Source organism: Eptesicus fuscus, chromosome 3, assembly GCF_027574615.1.
Source record: "Eptesicus fuscus isolate TK198812 chromosome 3, DD_ASM_mEF_20220401, whole genome shotgun sequence".
Lineage (NCBI taxonomy): Eukaryota > Metazoa > Chordata > Mammalia > Chiroptera > Vespertilionidae > Eptesicus > Eptesicus fuscus.
This window is the reverse complement of record NC_072475.1, coordinates 79,182,952-79,205,303: the sequence shown is the minus strand read 5'-3', so window position 1 is coordinate 79,205,303 and position 22,352 is coordinate 79,182,952. Positions and strand designations below refer to the sequence as shown.

General features: G+C 41.9%; 1 protein-coding gene and 1 pseudogene across 1 annotated transcript in view; one reads left to right on the top strand and one right to left on the bottom strand.

Annotated features, from left to right (window-relative positions):
- DCBLD2 (discoidin, CUB and LCCL domain containing 2) overlaps positions 1 to 22,352 on the top strand; it is a 102,787-nt gene that overhangs the window by 46,836 nt on the left and 33,599 nt on the right. The window contains exon 3 of the mRNA XM_008158117.3: positions 5,473 to 5,610. Within this exon, the coding sequence (XP_008156339.2) occupies positions 5,473 to 5,610 (138 nt within the window). The remainder of the gene's footprint in view (positions 1 to 5,472; positions 5,611 to 22,352) is intronic.
- LOC103301196 (E3 ubiquitin-protein ligase KCMF1-like) lies at positions 16,372 to 17,520 on the bottom strand (annotated as a pseudogene).

Sequence of the window (22,352 nt, the reverse complement as noted above, 5' to 3'; positions counted from 1 at the left end):
TTTGCCAGCATTTGGTGGTGTGAGTGTTCTGGATTTTTGGCCATTCTAATAGGTACATAGTGCTATATCATTGTTTTAATTTGCATTTCCATGGTGACATATGGTGTAGAGAATCTATTCATATGCTTATTTGCCATCTGTATATTTTCTTTGCTGAAGTCTGTTAAGATACTTAGTCTATTTTAAAACTGGGTTGTTGTTTTTTGTTGTTTGTTTGTTTTTGTGTGTTTTTTTTAAATATATTTTTAACGCTCCCTACTGGGGATCAAGCCTGCAATCCAGGCATGTGTCCTTGACCGGAATCGAACCTGGGATCTTTCAGTCCTCAGGCCAACACTCTATCTGTTGAGCCAAACCTGCTAGGGCAGGTTGTTTTTTTATTGTTGAGCTTTAAGAGTTCTTTGTATAGTTTCCATAAGAGTTTTTTATCAGATGTGTCTTTTGCAAATATTTTTCCCCACAGTCTGTGGCTTTTCTTCTCATTCTCTTGACATTGTCTTTTGCAGAGCAGAAAATTTTAATTTAATGAAGTCCATCTTATCAATTATTTCTTTCATGGATCTGCCTTTGGTGTTGTATCTAAAAAGTCTAAATCATACCCAAGGTCATCCATATTTTCTCCTATGTTATCTTTTAGAAGTTTTATAGTTGTGCATTTTTACCTTTAAGTCTAGAGCTCCATTGTATTACCTTTGCTTCCTTGTGAAAGATGAGTTAACTGTATTTATGTGGCTCTATTTCCAGGCTCTTAATTATTTTCCATTGATCTATTTGTCAATTCTTTCACCAATACCACACTGTATTGACTACTATAGCTTTATATAGAAACTCTTGAACATAGTTTTAGTGCTCCAACTTTGTTCTTCAATATTGTGTTTACTGTTCTGGGTCTTTTGTCTCTCCATATAAATTACTAAATTTGTCAATATCCACAAAATATCTTGCTAAGATTTTTTTTTTCTTTAATTCTCACCTGAGGTATGTTAATTGATTTTTTTGGAGAGAGAGGAAGGGAGGGAGAGGGAAAGGAGGGAGGGAGGGAGGGAGGGAGGGAGGGAGGGCGGTCAATTGCCTGTTGTACCTCCACCTTTTGGTGTATGGTTTGACACTCCCAACAGTTGAGCCACAATGGCCAGGGCTTGTTGGAATTTTGATTTTGATTTCATTAATCTATAAATCAAGTTGGGAAGAACTGACATCTTGATAATATTTAATTTTCCTATTCATGAACATGGAACATCTCTCCCATTTATTTAGTCCTTTGATTTTGTTCTTCAGAGTTATATGGTTCTCCTCATATAGATCTTATGAATATTTTGTTAGATTTATACGTTAAGTATTTCATTTTGGGGGATGCTAATATAAATAGTATTGCATTTTAAATTTTAGTTTCCACTTGTTCATTTTTTATATATAGAAAAGCAATTGGCTTTTGCATACTAACCTTGTGTTCTTCAACCTTGCTATAATCATTTATTATTTACAGGAGCTTTTTTGTCAGTTCTTTTGTATTTTCTACATAAACAATCATGTCTTTTGTGAACAAAGACAGTTTTATTTCTTCCTTCCCAATCTGTGTACGTTTTTCCCCTCTTAGTCTTACTGTGTTAGCTAATACTTACAGTATGATGTTAAAGCAATGGTGAGAGCAGACCTTCTTGCTTTGTTCCTCATCTTATTGGGAAAGTTTTAAATTTCTCACTATGAAGTATGATGTTAGCTGTAGTTTTTTAAATAAATATTCTTTATCAAGTTGAGGAAATTCCCCTTTATTACTAGTTCACTGAGAGTTTTTATCATGAATGGGTATTGATTTTGTCAAATGCCATTTCTGCATCTGTTGATTTGATCATATGATTTTTCTTTTTTACCCCGTTAATATGATAGAGTACATTTATTGATTTTCAAATATTGAACCAACCTGCATACTTGGGATGAATCACACCTGATCATGGTGTATAATTCTTTTTATACACTGTTGGATTTGATTTGCTAATACTTCATTAAGGATTTTTGCATCTATTTTTATGAGAAACACTAGAGGCCCAGTGCACAAAATTCGTGCATGGAGGGGTTGTCCCTCAGCCCGGCCTGAACCCTCTCCAATCTGGGACATCCCTCTCACAATCTGGGACTGCTGACTCCTAACCGCTCATCTGCCTGCCTGCCTGCCTGCCTGCCTGATTGCCTGATTGCCTCTAACCGCTTCTGCCTGCCAGCCTGATCATCCCCTAACTGCTCCCTTGCTGGCCTGATTGATGCCTAACTGCTCCCCTGCCAGCCCGATCGCCCCCAACTGCCCTCCCCTACCAGTCTGATCTTGCCCCCAACTGCCCTCCCCTGCCGGCCTGGTCGCCCCCAACTGCCCTCCCCTGCTGGCCATTTTGTGGCGGCCATCTTGTGGCAGCCATCTTGTGATGACGTCATGTGAGGGTGTGACGCCACCTAGGGTTTTATTATGTAGTATTCGTCTGTAATGTCTTATAATGTCTTTGATTTTGGTTTTAGGGTGATGCTGGTCTCATAGGATAAGTTAGGAAATATTCCCTCTGCTTCTATCCTCTGAAAGAGATTGTAGCGAATTGGTATAATTTTCTCCTTAAATGTTTGGTGAAATTTACCAGTGAACTCATTTATGCCAGGTGCTTTTTCTTTTGAAGTATTATTAATTATTGATTTAATTTCTTAGATATAAGCCTATTCAGATTGTTTGTTTCTTTTTGTTTGAGTTTTGGCAAACTGTGTCTTTCAAGGAACCTGTCCATTTTACCTAGGTTATCCAATTTTTGGACATAGATTTGTTCATAGTATTTCTTTATTATCCTTTGGATGTCCATGGGATCTGTAAGGATGTGTCCCCATCTTCATTTCTGATATTAGTGATTTATGTCTTCTCTTTTTCTTATTTAGACTTACTAGAGTCTTATTAGGTTGTTTTCTTTTTTCTTTTTTTCAAATGACCTGCTTTTGGTTTCTTTTCCTAGTTTCCTAATAGATTTAAAGCATTTTTATTTTCCTGGAACATGGGTTCTTTTATATTAAAAACCAGTGTTTCATGGGTGTTACAATGATTAATAATTTTAATGTTCTATATATATTCACAAAGTATTTTTTCAAATACCTTTCTTATTTAATCATGAGAAACTATAGAGATTTCTGCTGACTTAAGAGCCATCAGCAGAACTTACAATTGTTGGCAATTAAATGCTTTATTTTGATTTAGGAGTATCTTTGAATGGCCAAACTGGGGGAATGGCATTAAAGAATTAGCAACTGTGTTGCCCAGATTAGGAATGGTTTTTCTTCTTCCTTTCCCAGAGTGCTTTGCCAAGTGCTTTGCATTATTTGTATAACGGGTAAAGCCTGTGGTCAAAGGAGAGCCAAGTGAGGAGAAGGAGGGTCATCTTGCTGGGAATAACAGGTGAAGGCAGGTGTTTATCTTGTATATTTGAACTAATTTAAGCACTTATAAGGTCAGCTATTGTACTTTTCTTTTTTATTTCTGTTTTTTAAATTGTGGTTATCCATTCTTCAGCATTGCCTTTTGAGTTTCACAGAATAAGTGATTTTAAAAAAATGTTTTGTTTCTACCACAGATTGAATTTACTCACATTTTAGAGGATAAGTCCAGATAAACAAATAAACCAAAGATGAAACTGCCATGCTAATAAAACATTTTTATTATTTTTTATTAAGAATAGAGTCTTATATAAAACTAGAGTCTTATTAGGTTGTTTTCTTTTCTTTTCTTTCTTTTTTTTTCTTTTTTTCAAATGACCTGCTTTTGGTTTCTTTTCCTAGGTTCCTAAAGAAAAGAAACCCATGTTCAAATGACCTGCTTTTGGTTTCTTTTCCTAGGTTCCTAAAGAAAAGAAACCCATGTTCAAATGACCTGCTTTTGGTTTCTTTTCCTAGTTTTATATGGTTCTGTCCATATAAAAAGGGTTAAAACTATATTTTGCACATTGTTTCACTTTAATAATATATTTTTTATGAAGACATCTTTGTATGGCATGATAGTATTCTTTAAATAGGATCTTTTTCCTTTGTACCTAAAAGGATTTGAAAAGTCAGTATTTGTACTCAGCATCTTAATCAGACTTGTAATAAAGTCACACCTGCATATATCCTTACATGGCAAAGAACAGCTAGTACTGATGGGCCCAGATCAAACTGTTGTTCACTTTTACAAAAGTTAATCTTGTGTGAAGATACTAGTGACCATAATTTCTCTTGCCTTTACCTATTCCCTTTGGGCTTTAAGATTTAATGTGATGGGCACTGGTTCTGCACATAGTTGGGTTTGCTAACAAATTATATAGCTTTGAGATAATTAGAATAATGTGAAATATATATTACTCTATTTTTAAATATATTATGTTCAAAAGCAACACAATAATATCCTCTTTACTAGACTATTTCTGAGTTACTTGGTATTAAAAAACAAGTCTGAAGATTTTATCACCTTCTTATATATTCATATAACTTGTAGTGTTATTCGATAATGTGTTATTTTGCTTAAATGTTAAAAATATGGATAGCCAAGCCCTAACTGGTTTGGCTCAGTGGAGAGAGCGTCGACCTGCGGACTCAAGGGTCCTAGGTTCGATTCCGGTCAAGGGCATGTACCTTGGTTGTGGGCACATCCCCAGTAGGGAGTGTGCAGGAGGCAGCTGATCGATGTTTCTCTCTCATCGATGTTTCTAACTCTCTATCCCTCTCCCTTCCTCTATGTAAAAAATCAATAAAAAATATTTAAAAAAAACATGTATAGCCAAAATTACATTCCATATTTAGAAATAGAAGGTGGTGTGTGTGGTTTTTTTTTTGTTGTTGTTGTTGTTTTGTACAGATGAACAAGACATATATTTTATATTGAAAACCATAGCATCTAAGAAAAATGCATGTTTACCTTGATGTTTGGTATTAACTTATTAAATGCTAAATAAATTGAAGTTATAGACTGAATTGAGTTTTTTTAATTTTAATATAAATGATCGCCTTAAGGGGTTGACCAGCAGTTCAACAGGCCTTGGCAGAAAAATTGAGAAGGTTCCTAAAAGGTTTGAGAGGTATCCTGAGGCCAGGAATCTAGGGGCATCCTGTGGGGTTACTGATTTGACTGCCAATTTATTTGTGGGCCACCTGCCTGTCTGCAATGTTTTCATTTTTTAAAAATTCCTGGTTATTCTTTTAAAGAGTATACACATGTATTTAACAGGAAATGGACTCTTCGAAAGGTCAGTGATGCTTGCACTGTTTTTTCTTTTGAATCATTTGAACAGTTATTACTTGACTTTTTTCTTTTTCCCTCCAGAATAATGGGATTTTTAATCACTAAACGTCCTACTTATCATTTTACACTATTTAACATGCAGAGTTTGGTATATTATTCTGATTCTATTATCTACATGGTAAATATTATTGACTTCATAAGAGTCACAACAAAGATCTGCTTTTCTTCATTCCTAGGCAAATACTGTGGTCTGGGATTGCAGATGAACCATTCAATTGAATCAAAAAGCAATGAAATTACAGTGCTGTTCATGAGTGGAATCCATGTTTCTGGACGAGGATTTTTGGCTTCATACTCAGTTATAGATAAACAAGGTAATTTTCACTTTATACCATTTTATATTTCCTAAAAGCAAAAATTAATTTTTTCTTTAAATACCTGTTGCATAAGCTTGGGATAGGATAGAAGGACTGAACCGTTAAGAACACTTACATAAATTTGACAAGTAAAATTAGATCAGTATTAGATTCCAGTAATTTAAAATGTATTAACTTTTATATAAAGCCCATATACTTTCCTTTCCTTAGTAGAGGAAAAACTGATTTTTCACTTTTATAATATTGGAACACAATAATTACTTTAAAAAAATCTGTCAATTATTGAAATGTAGTATAACGATTTAAAGCTTTATTATCCACATTTTACCATTTCATAGTACTGTGCTAAAGACCATATTACCATTTTTTTCAGAGAATACAATCTTGTACCACCAGGAGTACCACGAGTGCTATCTGAGACACTGTAAAATAAACATGCGATATTTTCTAGATTGTTAATGTTTAGAATATAAAGGGGGGAGGGCGGCTAAAATCAAGGCTGTTAAGTGGAATAAAATGTACAATTTATCTGAATCACTAAGATAAAATGCAAGACTTGAATGAAATCTCTCATGTATTTTGACTGCTTGGCATGTATTTATTCCTCTGTGCTATTAGGACTACTGTGGTGAGAAAAGTTAAGATATGTTGCTAGTACAAGGATATATCAAAATAATCATTTAAATTATTTCAATATTCAACAGTTTATCTAAGTTCACCATTAAAAATTAAAAATTGGGTTTTTAAATTGTATAAATAAGAAAATTGTCAAAAACCTCCCAGGTGTGAGAATGTTAGGCACTGAGAGGAGTCTGCTTGCCTTAGTTTCTAAGCTATGGATGCGATGGATCAGGGTGTGGAGGCTAATCTCAGAGAGAGTAAGAAAGAACAATCATTGGATGGAATAATGGAAAGAAGAAAACTGGAAAATTATGCTAATGAGCAATTAAAAATTTTTACACAACCAGAAAAACTAAGGCAATGTAGTGTTTAGAAGGGGGACTTAGGTAGCCCTGGAATGGAAACAAGGTGACCCCTAGCCGGTCAGTTGAACTTAATCTGCAAGTAGATTAGTTGTGAGGAATCCTATCTAATAAAAGCCTAATGTGCTAAGTGTCCAGTTGTCCGGCCGTCTGTTCAGCCAATCAAAACGTAATATGCTAATGATATGCTAAGGCCACTCAACTCCTCGCTATGATGTGCACGGATCACCAGGGGGGCAAACAGTTGACTGGTTGACCAGACACTATGACATGGACTGACCACCAGGGGGAAGACGCTCCAACAAGTAGGTTAGCTTGCTGTTGGGGTCCAGCTGATTGGGACTGAGTGAGATGGGCCAGACATGCTCTGTAGCCCTCCTGTGGTCCCTCCCCTGCTGGCCAACCTCCTGCGTTTCTCTCCAACCCCAATCATGCACTGGTGTGGGGTTCCTCGGCCTGGCCTGTGCCCTCTCGCAATCCAGGACCCCTCGGGGCATGTCGGAGGGAGAGGCGATTTCGGCCAAATCCTGCAGGCCAGGCCGAGAGACCCCACCGGTGCATGAATTTGTGCACTGGGCCTCTACTAAGTCTAATAATACATGTGTAGTGTCTGTAGGCACACAACATAGTAGGCACAAACAAATATTACTTTTGCCCCTTTCACCACTGTACACACATACTCATGTTCCCCCACCCCCTACCATCAAAGCAGTAAGGTAAAAGAGAAAGATATGATGATAGATTTCCATCTTTTCAGCTTTATTTCCAAAGAATCTTTGGCTGATAGGTGAGAGGATAGAAAGTAAGCAGTTTGCTTCTTACTCTTAAGTTCCTTGGTCTTAATATCAGGTTTAATTATTTATTTTGCTTCATATGTTACCCTTCTCTCTTTGTTATTTATTGAATTGAAGGTTTTTGGAAAGTAAGTATTCTCTCTTAAAAAAAATGCTCTTACATCATGATGATATTTAAATTATAGAGCTTCTTGATCCATAGGTGTCCTGCATTAAAGTTTCTTGAGAATTGACAAATTCCAAATAGCTATGACTTTATTTTACAACTTTCAAAGTTTTTAAAAAATTGGTCCTCAAAATCTTGAAGTTTTTATAATAATACTTTCAAAATTCATAATCATTTTGGGAAATCCTCATTTCAGAGATTTCTCCTGAGTTTTTACCTTTAAAAAAAACACACACACATCTTTGTACCATTCATCAAGTATTTGTTTTATTTGAAGTTGAGAGAATTGTCAAAATTCAAATGAACATAGGTTGAATTTCTTATTACATACTCTTCTTGGGTGGCCTTTTAGTAATAATTTCTTATGACTCATTCATTTGAAGGCTGGTTGGCTTTGGTTAAGAGCCTCATTTTATTTCCATCCAGGAAACTTAGCTGCCACACTGAATTCCATGAATATTTTCAAGGAACATCACTCCATGTCCCCAGCTTAGCAACCTAGTAGAAGGTTTAGAGCATTTGGGAATGAAGATTGTGAAAAATCTTGCTTCAATAGCTTCTTTAATTGTTAAACTCTCACAAATGTGTGATAGAATCCTGATTTTGTGTGAGATAGATTAATTTTCATTACTTTGTGCAAGAGCACATTGCAAAATTATATTTCTTTTAATGTCTTATTTCCTGCTATATGCTTGACATTTAGGAAACAGCAGCAAATAATACAGACACAATCATACCTTCATATGGTTTTCTGTACAGAGTTGGAAAAAAGATATCAAACACATGGTTACTTAATTGTAGTGATGAAACAATGTACAATTAAGTCCAGTAAGTACAATGCAGGATACATTCAACAGATAAGAGGCCAGAGCAGAGTGGGGAGTGGAAAACTGATAAAAGAGCAAAGCTCTCCTGAGGAAGTCACCTTTAAGCTGAGAACTGAAGGATTAATTGAAAGTCCCACACAGACAAGGAATGAAGAACATTCTAGGGGAGAGAACAGCAGGTATAAAGGCCTCGCAGTGGGAAGGAGGTCTGGAGGAAGCAGAAAAGAAGCCAGCACATCTGGGGTGAAATGAGTGCGTGGTGAGTAGGTCATGTTATTCATGACTTTGTAGAAAATGTAGGGGTTGAAGCTTGACTGGATTTATGATTTTTATAACTTTTATGGTTTTATTCTCTTATTTTTAATTATCTTTGAGCAGTAGTTTCCACTATTTTATATTAACTACTATTTTTAAAATTTTCACCTGTGAACCTCATTTTGAAAGATTATATCTAGCATTGAAAGGATAAGTTTTCCCATTGCCCCATTAAGTACCAGGCAGATTCATATAAGTATGAATCATCACTTGTAGTAATTATGAGAAAACTGGGATTTCTACTTGGAATTGGTATAATACCATCAAATTCCAACTAGACTCTCTGAAATTGAAATTTTCACCTGAAAATTAAAAATGTATGTGGACCTTAGAAATAGTCTGGACATCATATTAACAACCACTATTTAGAAGTTCTGTAGAGAGAAACTTCTAAGTTACTGCCAATCTTACTGAGAGAGGCAGAACCAGCCAGTTACTCAGAGGTCCAGACCTAGTAACTCAGATCATTTAATCTAGTACTAGAGGCCCAGTGCATGAAGTTTGTGCACTTGGTGGGGGTCCCTCAGCCCAGCCTGTGCCCCCTTGCAGTCCAGGAGCCCTTGGGGGATGTCCGACTGCCGCGGAGGCAGGAGAGGCTCCTGCCATCGGTGCTGCGCTCGCCAGCTGTGAGCCCGGCTTCTGGCTGAGTGGCGCTCCCCCTGTAGGAGTGCACTGACCACCAGGGGCCAGCTCCTGCGTTGAGCGTTTGCTCCCTGGTGGTCAGTGTACATCATAGTAACCGGTCGTTCCACCGTTCGGTCGATTTGCGTATTAGCCTTTTATTATATAGTATGCTAATAAATGCAACTGACATTTCCATTCTAAAATGTAAACTTAAAAACATAGCATTTACCCCTGGTCTTGAAAACTAAAATAAATTTTATAGGTGAGTGATCTCAGTTTCTAGTTTTGAATCTGTTCAACATTGGTCAGTTCCTAGGAAAAGCTCAGCATTTCTAGAATGATTCTGGGCAATGATTTTTTCAAGTTATTTTAGTTTTAGGACAGGGAGCTTAGCTGACATACCTGCATTTTCATTGAAAGCTTCAAGTCCTTCAAGGCAGCTTCTATTTGCCTGCCATAAATTGGGTGGTGTATGTGTGCATAGTTGAAAAGTAGTAGTTTGATGTTTCTTTTGTGGAACATGAAATCCTAACTTTAAAGGTAATTGTAAACCTCATCACTTTAGATTTCATTAATCCAGAATTTTGTAGTGGTCAGTCTAAAGGTTGCCTTTATTTTTGTCAAGATAAATCATAAATGGTTTAAAATTTCATTTGAAATAAAATGACCAGTGTAGATATTACTGTACTTCCTAATTGGAACTCATAAACACTTGTTCACTCACTCCCCTCTGACCCCTGAAGACAATGTGCTTAAGACTTGTGAACAGCTGAGCCTGGGAAATGTTTCCATTTGACAGTTATTGTTGATATATGTTAGATTATTTTTAGAGTTAACACCAATAGTGTTAACAATTTTCTGATTGCCATATTCTTTAACCACATTTTTTGCAAATATTTTCCATTTCTTCCATCTTATATCAGATTATATCAATTTATAAATGAAACATAGGGCGAAATTGAGAATTTCTTTGTAATAGAGTCCAGATTTCTGTAATTGTCTTTTCTTCATGGAATGTTTTTGGTTTTGAAAATAGAGCATGAATTCCTTAGATTTTTTACTACCTTAATCATACAGTAATTTTATAGACTCCTTTCTGTTTTGAGTACTATACTTAGCTAGGTTTCCATATTTAGTTTTTCTATTGTGTTCCTAATTTTTGTTACATTATTTGTGGCAAACATTTTAAAACTTTTAAGCTGTCTAGTAAGATTTTATTAGTATATCAGTTCACATGCATATCTTTATATTTATCCTTGTTTACACAAAAATGAATATGTATCATGTTTGTAAACATAATACAGCACACATGTAGAAAAATATCTGTATTTTGGTAAGTGTTACCAGTTTTGCAGAGAAAACATTTATAAACAAAATCTATTAAGACAGTATTAATTCAAAGAGGCAGTTCAACTTACGGGATAGAGTTTATTTCACACTGACAGATAAGCTGAGAGCACCTTAATGATCTTAGTGTTTTCAATGTTTCTTTTTTTTTTTTTTTTTTTTTTTTTACTATATTAGGAATGCTGTGATGGGACTGGGTGTGTGTATGTGCTATCCAGTAGATATATTAGTGGCCTAGATGCTGTGTAGGTCACAAAAGAATTGTGTGATCTTTTAATGTCTTTAATTCACTTTATAGTATATAGCATTTAGGTGTTGAAGGGTTTTGATTTCTCTATACTAATAAAAGGGTAATATGCTAATTAGACTGGTCGTCTTCCGGACATCCATCTGGACAAAGCCACAGCTGCTATGAGGGCTGAGGGGCACGGGAGAGGTGGCGCAGGAGGGGTGGGCCGCGCGGGAGAGGCAGGGCGGCGCGGGAGAGGAGGTGCCACTGCCACCGCCACCCCTTGCACAGAGGTGGCGTGGGAGAGGCCTTGATGCTGGCCGGCCCAGCGCCGCGGCCCCTTTCGCAGAGGCAGCGGGAGAGGGTGCTGTGCGGTCCCGGTCCCAGTGCTGCCCCTTCCGCAGAGGCAGTCACAGAGGCAATGGCGCGGGCCCGGTCCCAGCACCGCACCTCCACAGAGGCTGGACGGGGTGCGACCTGCTGTGCCTCAACCTTCCACAGCCCCTCCCCCAGCTGGCCTGGCACCAGATCGCCCCCCACCAAGAAGCAAGGGCCGAGGACTGGCAGCTGTGGCAGCTGGCAGTGGCAGCAACAGTGGGGTGATGGGGGCAGTGCCTTCCCATGATCGGCCTGCTTGCCTCCCACAGAGGGAGGCCAGACTGTGGGGGGAGCGGGCCTAAGGCATCAGTAGGACATCCCCTGAGGGCTCCTGGATTGTGAGAAGGGACAGTCCGGGTTGAGGGACCACCCCCCCCACCAAGTGCAGGAATTTTCGTGCATTGGGCCTCTAGTCCTACATAATAAAAGGGTAATATGTAAATTAGCATCACTCCGCTACACTCACGATTGGGCAGTGGGAGGCGCAGGGGGTGGGACTCGGGGTGGCCGGGGTGGCCAATTGGGCTGGTGGGAGGAGCAGGGGGCGGGGACTCGCAATCGGCTGCTGCGCCGCTGAGCACGGACTAATGGGGCTGTGCTGCAGCACAGAAGGGGCCTCCGGGGCCATGAGCCCCCGTCCCCACCCCAGCCGGCAGTTCCAGCAAACCTGTATTGAGTTCCTACTAGACAGATTTTACATCAATTTTATTGAAAGTTTGCCATAAAACCACAATCTTCAAACTGCAGATAAATTGCCAACATAATGACCCATAGTCCGTAAAGGAAGATCCTGACCAGCCGCCATGGCTCAGTGGTTGAGCATTGACCTATGAACCAAGGTCATGATTTGATTCCAGGTCAGAGCAAATGCCTGGGTTGTGGGCTCGATCCACAGTGGGGGGTATGAAGGAGGCAGCAGATCAATGATTCTCTATCATCATTGATGTTTCTCTCTCTCTCTCTCTCTCTCTCTCTCTCTCCTTTCCTCTCTGAAATCAATAAAAATATATTATTTTAAAAAAGAAGCATCTAAGAAATGTCCTTCTCATATAGACCAAAAGAAGCAGGAGTAACTTGTTCTTTCTTTGGGAAGTCAGACTGTTAAGGAGTAGTCAGAGCAGTTGGCAGAAGACAGAGCACACAATAAATGGAAGCCTAGAATAAGGTGGTCTCAAAGAAAAGATGAGAAGACGTCCAAAGGAGGCAGAATCTAAGAGAACAAAGCCTGACGTAATAACCAGGAGTTTGCTGGTTAGAATTGTGGGGAAGGACACCAGGTTTCAGGGGCATTTGGATGAATGGGCTAAAGAGGAAGGGAACGTGGTCTTTTTAAAAGTTTGGTGATAAAAAGGAGAGGCAAGTCCTAACCAGTTTGGCTCAGTGGATAGAGCATTGACCTGTGGACTGAAGGGTCCCCGGTTTGATTTTGGTCAAGGGCACATGCCCGGGTTGAAGGTTCAATCCCCATTAGGGGGCATTGTTCAGGAGGCAGCCAATCAATGATTTTCTCTCATCATTGATGTTTCTATCTCCCTCTCCCTTCCTCTCTGAAATCAATATCCACACTAATAAAAGAGAAAAATGCTAATTGACCATACCTCCGCTATGCCCACAGCCAATCAGGAGTGATATGCAAATTAACCCAGCAAAGATGGCGGGTAAATTTGCATGCGCAGGCAGCACCCTATGCCATCGGCGGGATCCAAGCCAAGATGGGGACCCGAGCAGGCGGCGGGGGCAGTGCCCGACGCTGCCTGCTGGGATCCAAGCCGCCCCGCCACCTGCCCAGGTCCAAGCCGCCCTGCGATCACGGGGCGAAGAGCCCAGGCCGAGCTGCCCCGTGGTCACGGGGCGAACAGGCCAGGCCCAGCCAACCTGCGATCACGGGGAGAAGAGTCCAGGCCGAGCCAACCTGCGATCACGGGGAGAAGAGGCCAGGCCGAGCCAACCTGCGATCATGGAGAGAAGAGGCCAAGCCAAGCCGCACCACAATCCCAGGCGAAGAAGCCGCTCCGCTGACCAACCTGCGCTGGGGACCTGTTGGGGCGGGTGGTGCAGAGTCCAGGGCCTCTAGCCTGCAGCCATGGGAAGTCTCCCTCTCCGCAGAGTTAGGAGCACCAGCCCAGGTCTACCCAGCGGCCTGGTCCTGACTGTGGGGGTGAGTTCCTGCAGGCTGGGGTTTGATCCCCACGCATTAGCAGTAGGAGACCAGTGCCTTTGTTATTGCTGTGTGTCCGGGTTTTAATTGGACAAATGCCCGGCGGTCCCGGTCGCCAGCTTAGCAAAATCTTTTAGGAGGAGACTTCTGTCTGGGTTTCCTCAAATTACCTCATCCCCTACTCACCCCTCTGTAAAGGGACAGAACAAGTGAGGCCCTTAAATAAAAATCAGCGGTCTCCAGCAACGGTGGGCCTCTCTCATCACAGTCATTTGGACTGGGTCGCATTTGAGTATTTATCTAGGCACCATGACAGAGAAACATAAGCTCCAGTCATGATCTCTGCCCTTAAAAAATTCACAATCTTATTAGAGAGAGTGGATGATAAAAGTGCAGTAATAACATCAAAATGTAAGGCAAGGATACAGAGAGGAACAGAGGCAATTGCTAGGATGATTTTCCAATAATTAGTACAAAGAATATGTGCTATGAATTAAATAAATAAAAATATGTGTGAAAGTAGCTGCTTCATGAGTATGGCATCCCTTCCTATTTTAAAGGAAGCTGAGTTCCACGTGAACTGTGTACTACGCTATGATATCTGAGGCACAGGATAAGGGAGGCCCTAAGTGTACTATGCTTTGATATTTGAGTCATTCTTTATTGTTCAATGTAATTTATTTCTGTATGCCTCAGTTTTGTAATAGCTAAATTACTAGAATAATACATCTTGCTATAAAATATTACTAGAAGATCAAATGATCAGGTGACATTTATTGTTATTTTCTATAAATGAACACAATCTCTGGTATGCTAAAGTGATAGGTATTATAGAAATACTCAGATAGAGAGACCTACAGGCTTGATTACAAGTGAGGCTTACTATCACAACCCAAATTTATTGCTTAAAAAAAAAAGCAGGGAGCCAACTAGAAACTGAACCAAATATAAGCCCTTGAAGGGCAAATGTATATTGGATAAGCTTTGCTATTACAAGAGCAAGAAGAAAAAATTCAGATGCAAGAATGAAAACCACATTGCATCCACTCTAAGTAGCTGTTAAAGAAAAAGAATGGTATACTATGAAAATACTTAATACAGATTGTAAAGACATTTGTTCAAAGAGGATTTCCTAGAGTAGGTGATATTTCAGTTAATTTTTTTTAATGTGAAGAGGTTAGCTAGATAAGAAAAAGGTGTAGGCATCCCGAATTGCAGAGGGTGCAGGCAGGGCTGAGGGAACCCCCCCCTCCATGCATGAATTTCATGCACCGGGCCTCTGGTATATATATAAAAATCTAATACGCAAATAGACCAAATGGTGGAACAGCCGGTCACTCTGATGTACGCTGACCACCAGGGGGCTCGTGCGGAACATTGTGGGTGTCGGCTGCGGCGGGATGGTGGAGCAGGTGAGTGGGGGTGCCAGACCAAGGCAGGGCGCCGGTCGCTGTCATCAGGGCGAGCCTGTGGTGGTTCTTTGCTCCCATGCGCCTCGGTCCCGCCAGGCACTTGCACCTGCTGCCGGTGCCGGCCCCACTTGCACCCACTGCTGGCGCCAGGCGCCATCACCTCCCCCTGCACCTGAGGGGTGATCGGAGCCGGCAGCCGCCTTTCGCACCCACTGCCAGCAATGGCCCTATTTGCACCTGCTGCTGGCACCAGCCCCAATCACTCCACTCCATCAGCGGGTGCGAGCAGGGCCAGCGCCGTCAGCGCATGGGAGTTGCAGCAGCGGGAGCAGGGCTGCCAGCAGGAGCAGGGCTGCTGGCAGATGGGACTAGGGCCCGTGGTGGGAGGATTCAGGAGGGATGGTGGAGGAGGATGGGCCAAGTCCGCCCCTGTGCCCATCAAAGCCTCGCAGCCTACAGTTTCTTTCAAGGTGCACAAATTCGTGCACTGGGCCCCTAGCCCTATATAATAATAGCCTAATATGCTAAGTGTCTGGTCGTCCATTCAACCAATCAAAGCATAATATGCTAATGATATGCTAAGGCCGCTCAACCACTCGCTATGACGTTCACTGACCACCATGGAGCAGACGCCCTGACCAGCAGGTGAGCTTGCTGCTGGGGCCCGGCCAATTGGGACTGAGCGAGATGGGCCGGACACGCCCTGGAGCCCTCCCATGGTCCTTCCCCTGCTCGCCAACCTCCTGCGTCCCTCCCAGCCCCGATCATGCACAGTGGGTTCCCTTGGCCTCGCCTGCGCCCTCTTGCAATCTGAGACCCTTTGGGTGATGTCAGAGAGCCGGTTTCGACCCGATGGCAGAATGACCAGTTGCTATGACGTGCACTGACTACCAGGGGCAGACGCTCAATGCAGGAGCTACCCCCTGGTGGTCAGTGTACTCCCACAGGGAGATCGCCACTCAGCCAGAAGCCGGGCTCAAGGCTGGCGAGCGCAGCGGCAGTTGTGGGAGCCTCTCCCACCTCTGCGGCAGTGCTAAGGATATCTGACTGACGGGGAGCAGGCCTAAGCTGTCAGTCAGACATCCCCCGAGGGCTCCCGGACTGCAAGAGGGCACAGGGTGGGCTTCTATAATTCCCAGCTTAACCTATGCTATTATGCCTTTATGGTGTTGTAAAGGTCAAAGTCTGTAAGCATGACTTACTTTTTCTGTCTTGAGTCATCTAGGCTATAAGGATATAGCTGTCAATTTTGAATTCCTCTTTTCCTCCTAGGGAGCTCTTTTGAGTCACGTGGAATTTGTTTTTAAGGTAAACCATAAAAGTAGTTTTTATTCATTAATACTCATTAGAGATTTCCGTTTTCCTCTTCAGTTTGCATGTGGAGTACTAGGAGAGCCTTTTTCATGTCTGGGTATAGGAGGCCGAGGCCACCCCTGCACTGCTACCTGCATTTACCTGCTAGAAGTAAACATTCGTTAAGTGGAAGTGATTATTATACATATTTTCTCTCTTCATTTTGACTACACTATGTAACAAGAGTGACAGACCTGAAATTGCAATCACCAAATAAACCCAAGATAGTTGTTGTCCACTTTCCTTGGCAAATACAGCACAGAAGGCATTGTCTACAAATTGAGACATCAAAGAGGAGGTGGTGCAGGTTTCCTTTACCACTGTCTTTTAAATTTAGGTTTTCTAAAGTAACATCTAAAGGCATAACATCTTCACAGCCCATAGCACCAAAATCTGCCACCCCTCCTCCCCATTCGTCCTCGTCTAAGGGGAACTCTCTCCACACTGAGTGGACAGCAGGAGCTCCTGAACACACAGGCTGTGGTCTGCACGCTCACTTTGCATGGTCTGGTGCTCTCTGTCAGACATTTTAGGATCCTTCCACCTTGTTAAAAGAAATTGGGAATTCTGGAGAGTTTGCCATGTTGGTTGGTGCAGTGGATAATGTGATTGTAGTGGTGACACTCCTTGTGTCAGTGCACCGGCTTGCCGCGTGCGGGCTGCAGTCGCGCTGCCTGGGCATGCTGCCCTTCTAGCTGCAGCTGCCTTTGTTCTGAGCAGCAGAAGGGCTGGAAGCATTAAACTGTCCTCTTGCAGAATGTCTCACTCCTGATAACTGAGGTAAAAGCTCAGCTACAGGACCCTTGGCTTCCCTATTGCTTGGAGAATATGAACTCTGAGAAGAAGAAGTCCACACTAATAAAGTGCATGTTTGATCTGCGAGCACAAGGACTTCCTAATCCTCAGCCAGGGTGAAACATTTTGCATACATGTGGAACACTCCTCGACTCATCTAACTAGGGGCTCTGTGCTCAAGTGTAAGATGAGCTGCAGAGTCATCTGTGACATGAGTAGGACTGCCTCCAGGTAATGCTGCACATACAGGACAAATCACTTTTGCATGTTCCTTATAGCCCATTTTCCCACAATAGGGACAGGTAAGGCTGTGGCTGCTCTATAGAGAAAGCTTCCCCACCATAGTACAAATCAAAACCTACCTTTGTTAGTGTGGACTGCATTGGGTGGTCTGTTGTATTCATTGTTGTTACACCACTTTCATAAGACACAAAGATTGTAATTGTAGCAAATTAAACACATATCTGTAGCCTTGAACATTTCCTTTTAAACATGTACCACAGCTGACACCTACATGTCGGGTCATGCTAGTTCAGACGTGGCAGCACTGTCTCTCCCAGTTGAGCTCCCAGAATTTGAGAGCAATGTCAAGTGAGTTGCATACATTCTCCTGGCATAACCTGGAGTTTCAGCCTTGCGTGGACTTGTAATAAAGCCCTGTTCTGATCAAGTATATCCGTAGTCGAGCAGCATTCTGGCACGTGGCCTGAAGGTAATGGGGCCAGCTGGCACTCTTCTTGTGGCTTAAATACCATGTTGGACCACACAGGTACCTTTTTATCTCAGGCTATTAATCTTAGAAGTTCAATTTTTAATCTTAGAAACTGGAAACTCTTTTGGTAGGGCAGGAAAGTGGAAAATTAATTCTTACTAATGCATTGAAAAGATTGCCAGGAATAACTAGAGTATAGGTAATTCAGTTTGCTTTTCCCAGTCAGTAAACCTAGTAGTAGTGAATCCCTCTCCGGGCATGTATCCTCTGCAACTCCTAAAACACAGATTGAACCTAATCATCATTCAAATGCCTGTGGTATATAGATAATAACCCATATAATTGCTCTCAGAATACCACTTTTCTGTTGGTATAACAATTGTTATGCTCTAGTTCTTCTTTCAAGACACATTTCATTTGGCTAACATGGTTTCTTCAGAATTGTGGAATAGCATCAGCAGCTATCCTATCATTGCTGTGGTGGCCATTAATTTAATGAATATTTGAGTACCATCAGTACTCAGGGACTCATGCGAGGTATTGTCTCCCTTAGCAAAGTTGTTTCGCCAAGAGTTTCTATGTGAAGTCACTTACCTTCGTGGTTGCCGTAGGGCAGTGATGGGCAACCTTTTGAGCTTGGTGTGTCAAACTTCGCCAAAAAACTGAGCATAACTCGGGTAGTGTGTCACTTTGAGGAAAAAACATTATTTCGCAAATGTTTCATCCTCAGGAGCAGCAAATGTTTCATCCTCGGCATGTGGCTGCCTCAGCGGCCGCGTGTCATCAGAAATGGCTACGCGTGTCAGTGCTGACACACGTGTCATAGGTTCGCCATCACTGCTGTAGGGCTTTCTTCCAGGCTTTTCTCCCTACCGGTTAGCACATGCTTAGACTTGGCCAAACATGCTAACAGTTACGTACTAATCCATGTATTTAATAAATGGTAATTAAAAGCTTCCTGTTGTGCCACGTGTCTCAATCTCTGAGTGTAGACCTGGCATTATCTAATGACTAGAGGCCCGCACACATATGGTCCCTAGGCCTAGCCTGCGATCAGGGCCATCTTCCCCGGCTGCCCACTGCTGACCCTGCCCCCCGTTACCACCTACCCTCGGCTCCCCATTCGCCATCAGGTGATCGGTGCCTGACAGAGAGGGAAGGGACTGAGAGGTTGGTTGTTACCACCTGCTCGCTGGCCCCGCCCCTGCCGTAGGTTGTTGTCTGTGTGTGAGGCGACCTGCGGGGTGGGGGCCTTGGCCTGGCGCCGCCTGCATCCCCCGCCACCCAACCCCGGTCCCTGTTAGCCTGGATAGGAGCCTGCTGGCCAGGGAAAGGGACCGAGAGGTGGTCAGTGCACCTCATACATGTTCTGGATACATGTTCTGGTCGTTCTGCTGTTAGTGTCAATTTGCGTATTACCTTTTTATTATATAAGATAGAGGACTGGTGCATGGGTGGGGGCCAGCTGGCCTGCCCTCATGGGGGCCCCAGATCGGGGTTGGGGGGGTCCCGCTAGGGGGCGGGGCCGGCCAGGACAAGGGGCCACAGGGCAGTTTGCAGGCCGGCCACACCCCCGAACAGGGCAGGGGTCCTTGCTGGGTCGCGGGGAGGGCCTGGGTGAGGGGCCATGCCCCCGATTGGGGTGGGGGTCCCTGCTGGGGGGCGGGGCCAGCCTGGGCGAGGGGCCACCAGGGGCTTGCAGGCTGGCCACGCCCCCGATCGGGGTGGGAGTCCCCACGGGGTGGCGGGGCTGGCCTGGGCGAGGGGCCGGTAGTTCTGGTCTCTGGTCGTTCTGGTCATTCTGCCGTTTCTGTGGCTGGGCTTTTATTATAAGGATGCTGCTTGTAACTCTGTAATGCATCAACAAATCGTTCATATATAACACACGCTACTACGAAAGCATGTGATAGTCATCAATTCATTAAAACAGACAAAACAAGCCTAGGTGCCTACTCTGTGCTAAAGGTGTTTAACCTGCCAAGGTCAGGGGGAGCCTTTAGGAAGTGGCAGTTAAGCTGAGACCTTAGAGGGGGTCAGCTTACCTAAGGGTACTTGAAAAGACTCCCAGACCAAGAGAACGGCATGGTCCAGGGAAGACTAGTGTGGCCAGAAGCCATGGGGGATACAAGATGAGACGGAAACAGGACCAGGCACTTCCAGACCTTGTGGGTCATGTTGAAGATTTGTCCTATGTCCTCAGAGTAGAAAGAAGCCATTGAAATGCTCCAGTCAAAAGCCACCTTACATAGCCTGTGAGCTCAGTCTCTATTAAACAGCTCAGCTCTTACTCAGACGTGTTGGTTTCTAAATAGAAATTGTTAAGCTTTTAAAGCTTTGTTGTATTTAGAGAGGTGTTTCTCTAACTGTAGTGTGTTTAAAAATTACCTAGAGGACTTGTTAAAACAGCATCCAGGAATTTGAATTTCCTTTTTTTTAAATTTAAATTATTTATTCTTTGAAGTATTACATATGTCTCCCTTTTCCTCCATTGACCTCTCCCTGTCCATTCCCACCCCCCACCCCCCAGCACATGCCCTCACCCCCCTACTGTCTGTCAATGGGTTATGCTTATATGCATGCATACAAGTCTTTTGGTTGATCTCTTACCACCTCCGCTCCCCTGCCTACCCTCTGAGGTTGGATGGTCTGTTTGATGCTTCCTATGTCTCTTGATCTATTTTTGTTCATCAGTTCATGTTGTTCATTATATTCCACAAATGAGTGAGATCATGTGGAATGATCTGGCTTATTTCACTTAGCATAATACTCTCCAGTTCCATCCATGCTGTTATAAATGGTAAGAGTTCCTTCTTTTTTACCGCAGCATAGTATTCCATTGTGTAGATGTACCACAGTTTTTCATTACACTCATCTGCTGATGGGCACTTAGGCTGTTTCCAAATCTTAGCTATTGTAAATTGTGCTGCTATGAACATAGGGGTGCATATATCCTTTCTGATTGGTGTTCTGATTTCTTGGGATATATTCCTAGAAGTGGGATTACTGGGTCAAATGGGAGTTCCATTTTTACTTTTTTGATGAAACCCCATACTGTTTTCCATAGTGGCTGCACCAGTCTGCATTCCCACCAGCAGTGCACGAGGGTTCATACAATCATAGTAGGGGCCTTTAATACTTCATTGACACCACTGTATAAATCCTCTAAACAAAAAAAATCAGCAATATCAGCAAAGAAACAGCAATCCTAAATGACTCATTAGATCAGATGAAATTAATTGATATCTTCATAAGATTTCACCCCAAAGCTACAGAAAATACATTCTTCTCAAGTGCACATGGGACATTTTCAAAGATAGAACACATATTGGGACACAGGCACAGTCTCTTCAAATTCAAGAAGATGGAAATCATGTCAAGCATCTTCTCAGATCACAATGGCATAAAATTAGAAATCAACTACAATTAAAACAGTGAAAAAAAATCAAACACTTGGAGGCTAATTAGCATGCTACTAAACAATGATTAGGTTACCAAAGAGATCAAAGAAGAAATAAAAAGCATCCTGGAAACAAATGACAATGAAAATACTACAATCCAAAATTAATGGGACACATGAAAGCAGTCTTGAGAGGGGAGTTCATAGCTCTACAGGCCTACCTCAAAAAAACAAGAAAAACTGGTAATAAATTATCTAACCCTACAACTCAAAGAATTAGAAAGAGAGCAACAAGAAAAACCCAGAGTAAGCAGAAGGAAGGAAATAATAAATATCAGAATGCAAATAAATGATATAGAGACAAAAAAAATATATACAAAAGATCAATAAAATCAAGAACTAGTTCTTTGAAAGGATAAACAAGATTGATGAACCTCTAGCCAGGCTCACCAAGAAACAAAGAGAGAGGACCCAAATAAACAAAATCAGAAATGAAAGAGGCGAAATAACAACAGACCCCACAGAAATACTAAGGATTGTAAAAAAAAAATACTATGAACAACTCAACTCCAACAAACTGGACAACCTAGACGAAATAGACATATTCCTAGAAAAATGCAATCTTCCAAAACTCTATCAGGAAGAATAAGAAAACCTGAATAGGCCGATAACTACCTATGAAATTGAAGCAGTAATCAAAAAACTTCCAGCAAATAAAAGTCCTGGTCTGGATGGCTTCACAGCGGGGTTTTACTAAACGTTCAAAGAAAAACTAAAACCTATCCTCCTCAGGCTATTCCAAAAAAATTCAAGAAGAAGGCACACTTCCATGCTCTTTGTATGAATTTCTAATAAGTTCCCAGAAAATGCTGATGCTGCTGGTCCATCCATGGGCCAGATTTGAGTTGCAGTTATTCAGAATTAACTCACCTCTCTTTTGTCATCATTTTCCTGTTGTAACCAGCAAAGGATCATGTTTAGTAACACAACTAAAATGTTTTTGGGGGGAGTTACATTTTATAGAAGCCATTTAAAGGCTATAAATTATACTTATCTGTGTACCTTCCATATACAGGGTGGGGTAAAAGTGGGCTTACAGTTGTTTATATGGAAAACAATATAAAAATAAACTCTGTTTCACCTACTTGCAACTAGAATCCTACTTTGCCCCACCCTGTATATATGTGATTGAGGTGATGTAGTAAACAGCATTGGGGATGCATAGCCCAGAAATCAATATACTTAAAAC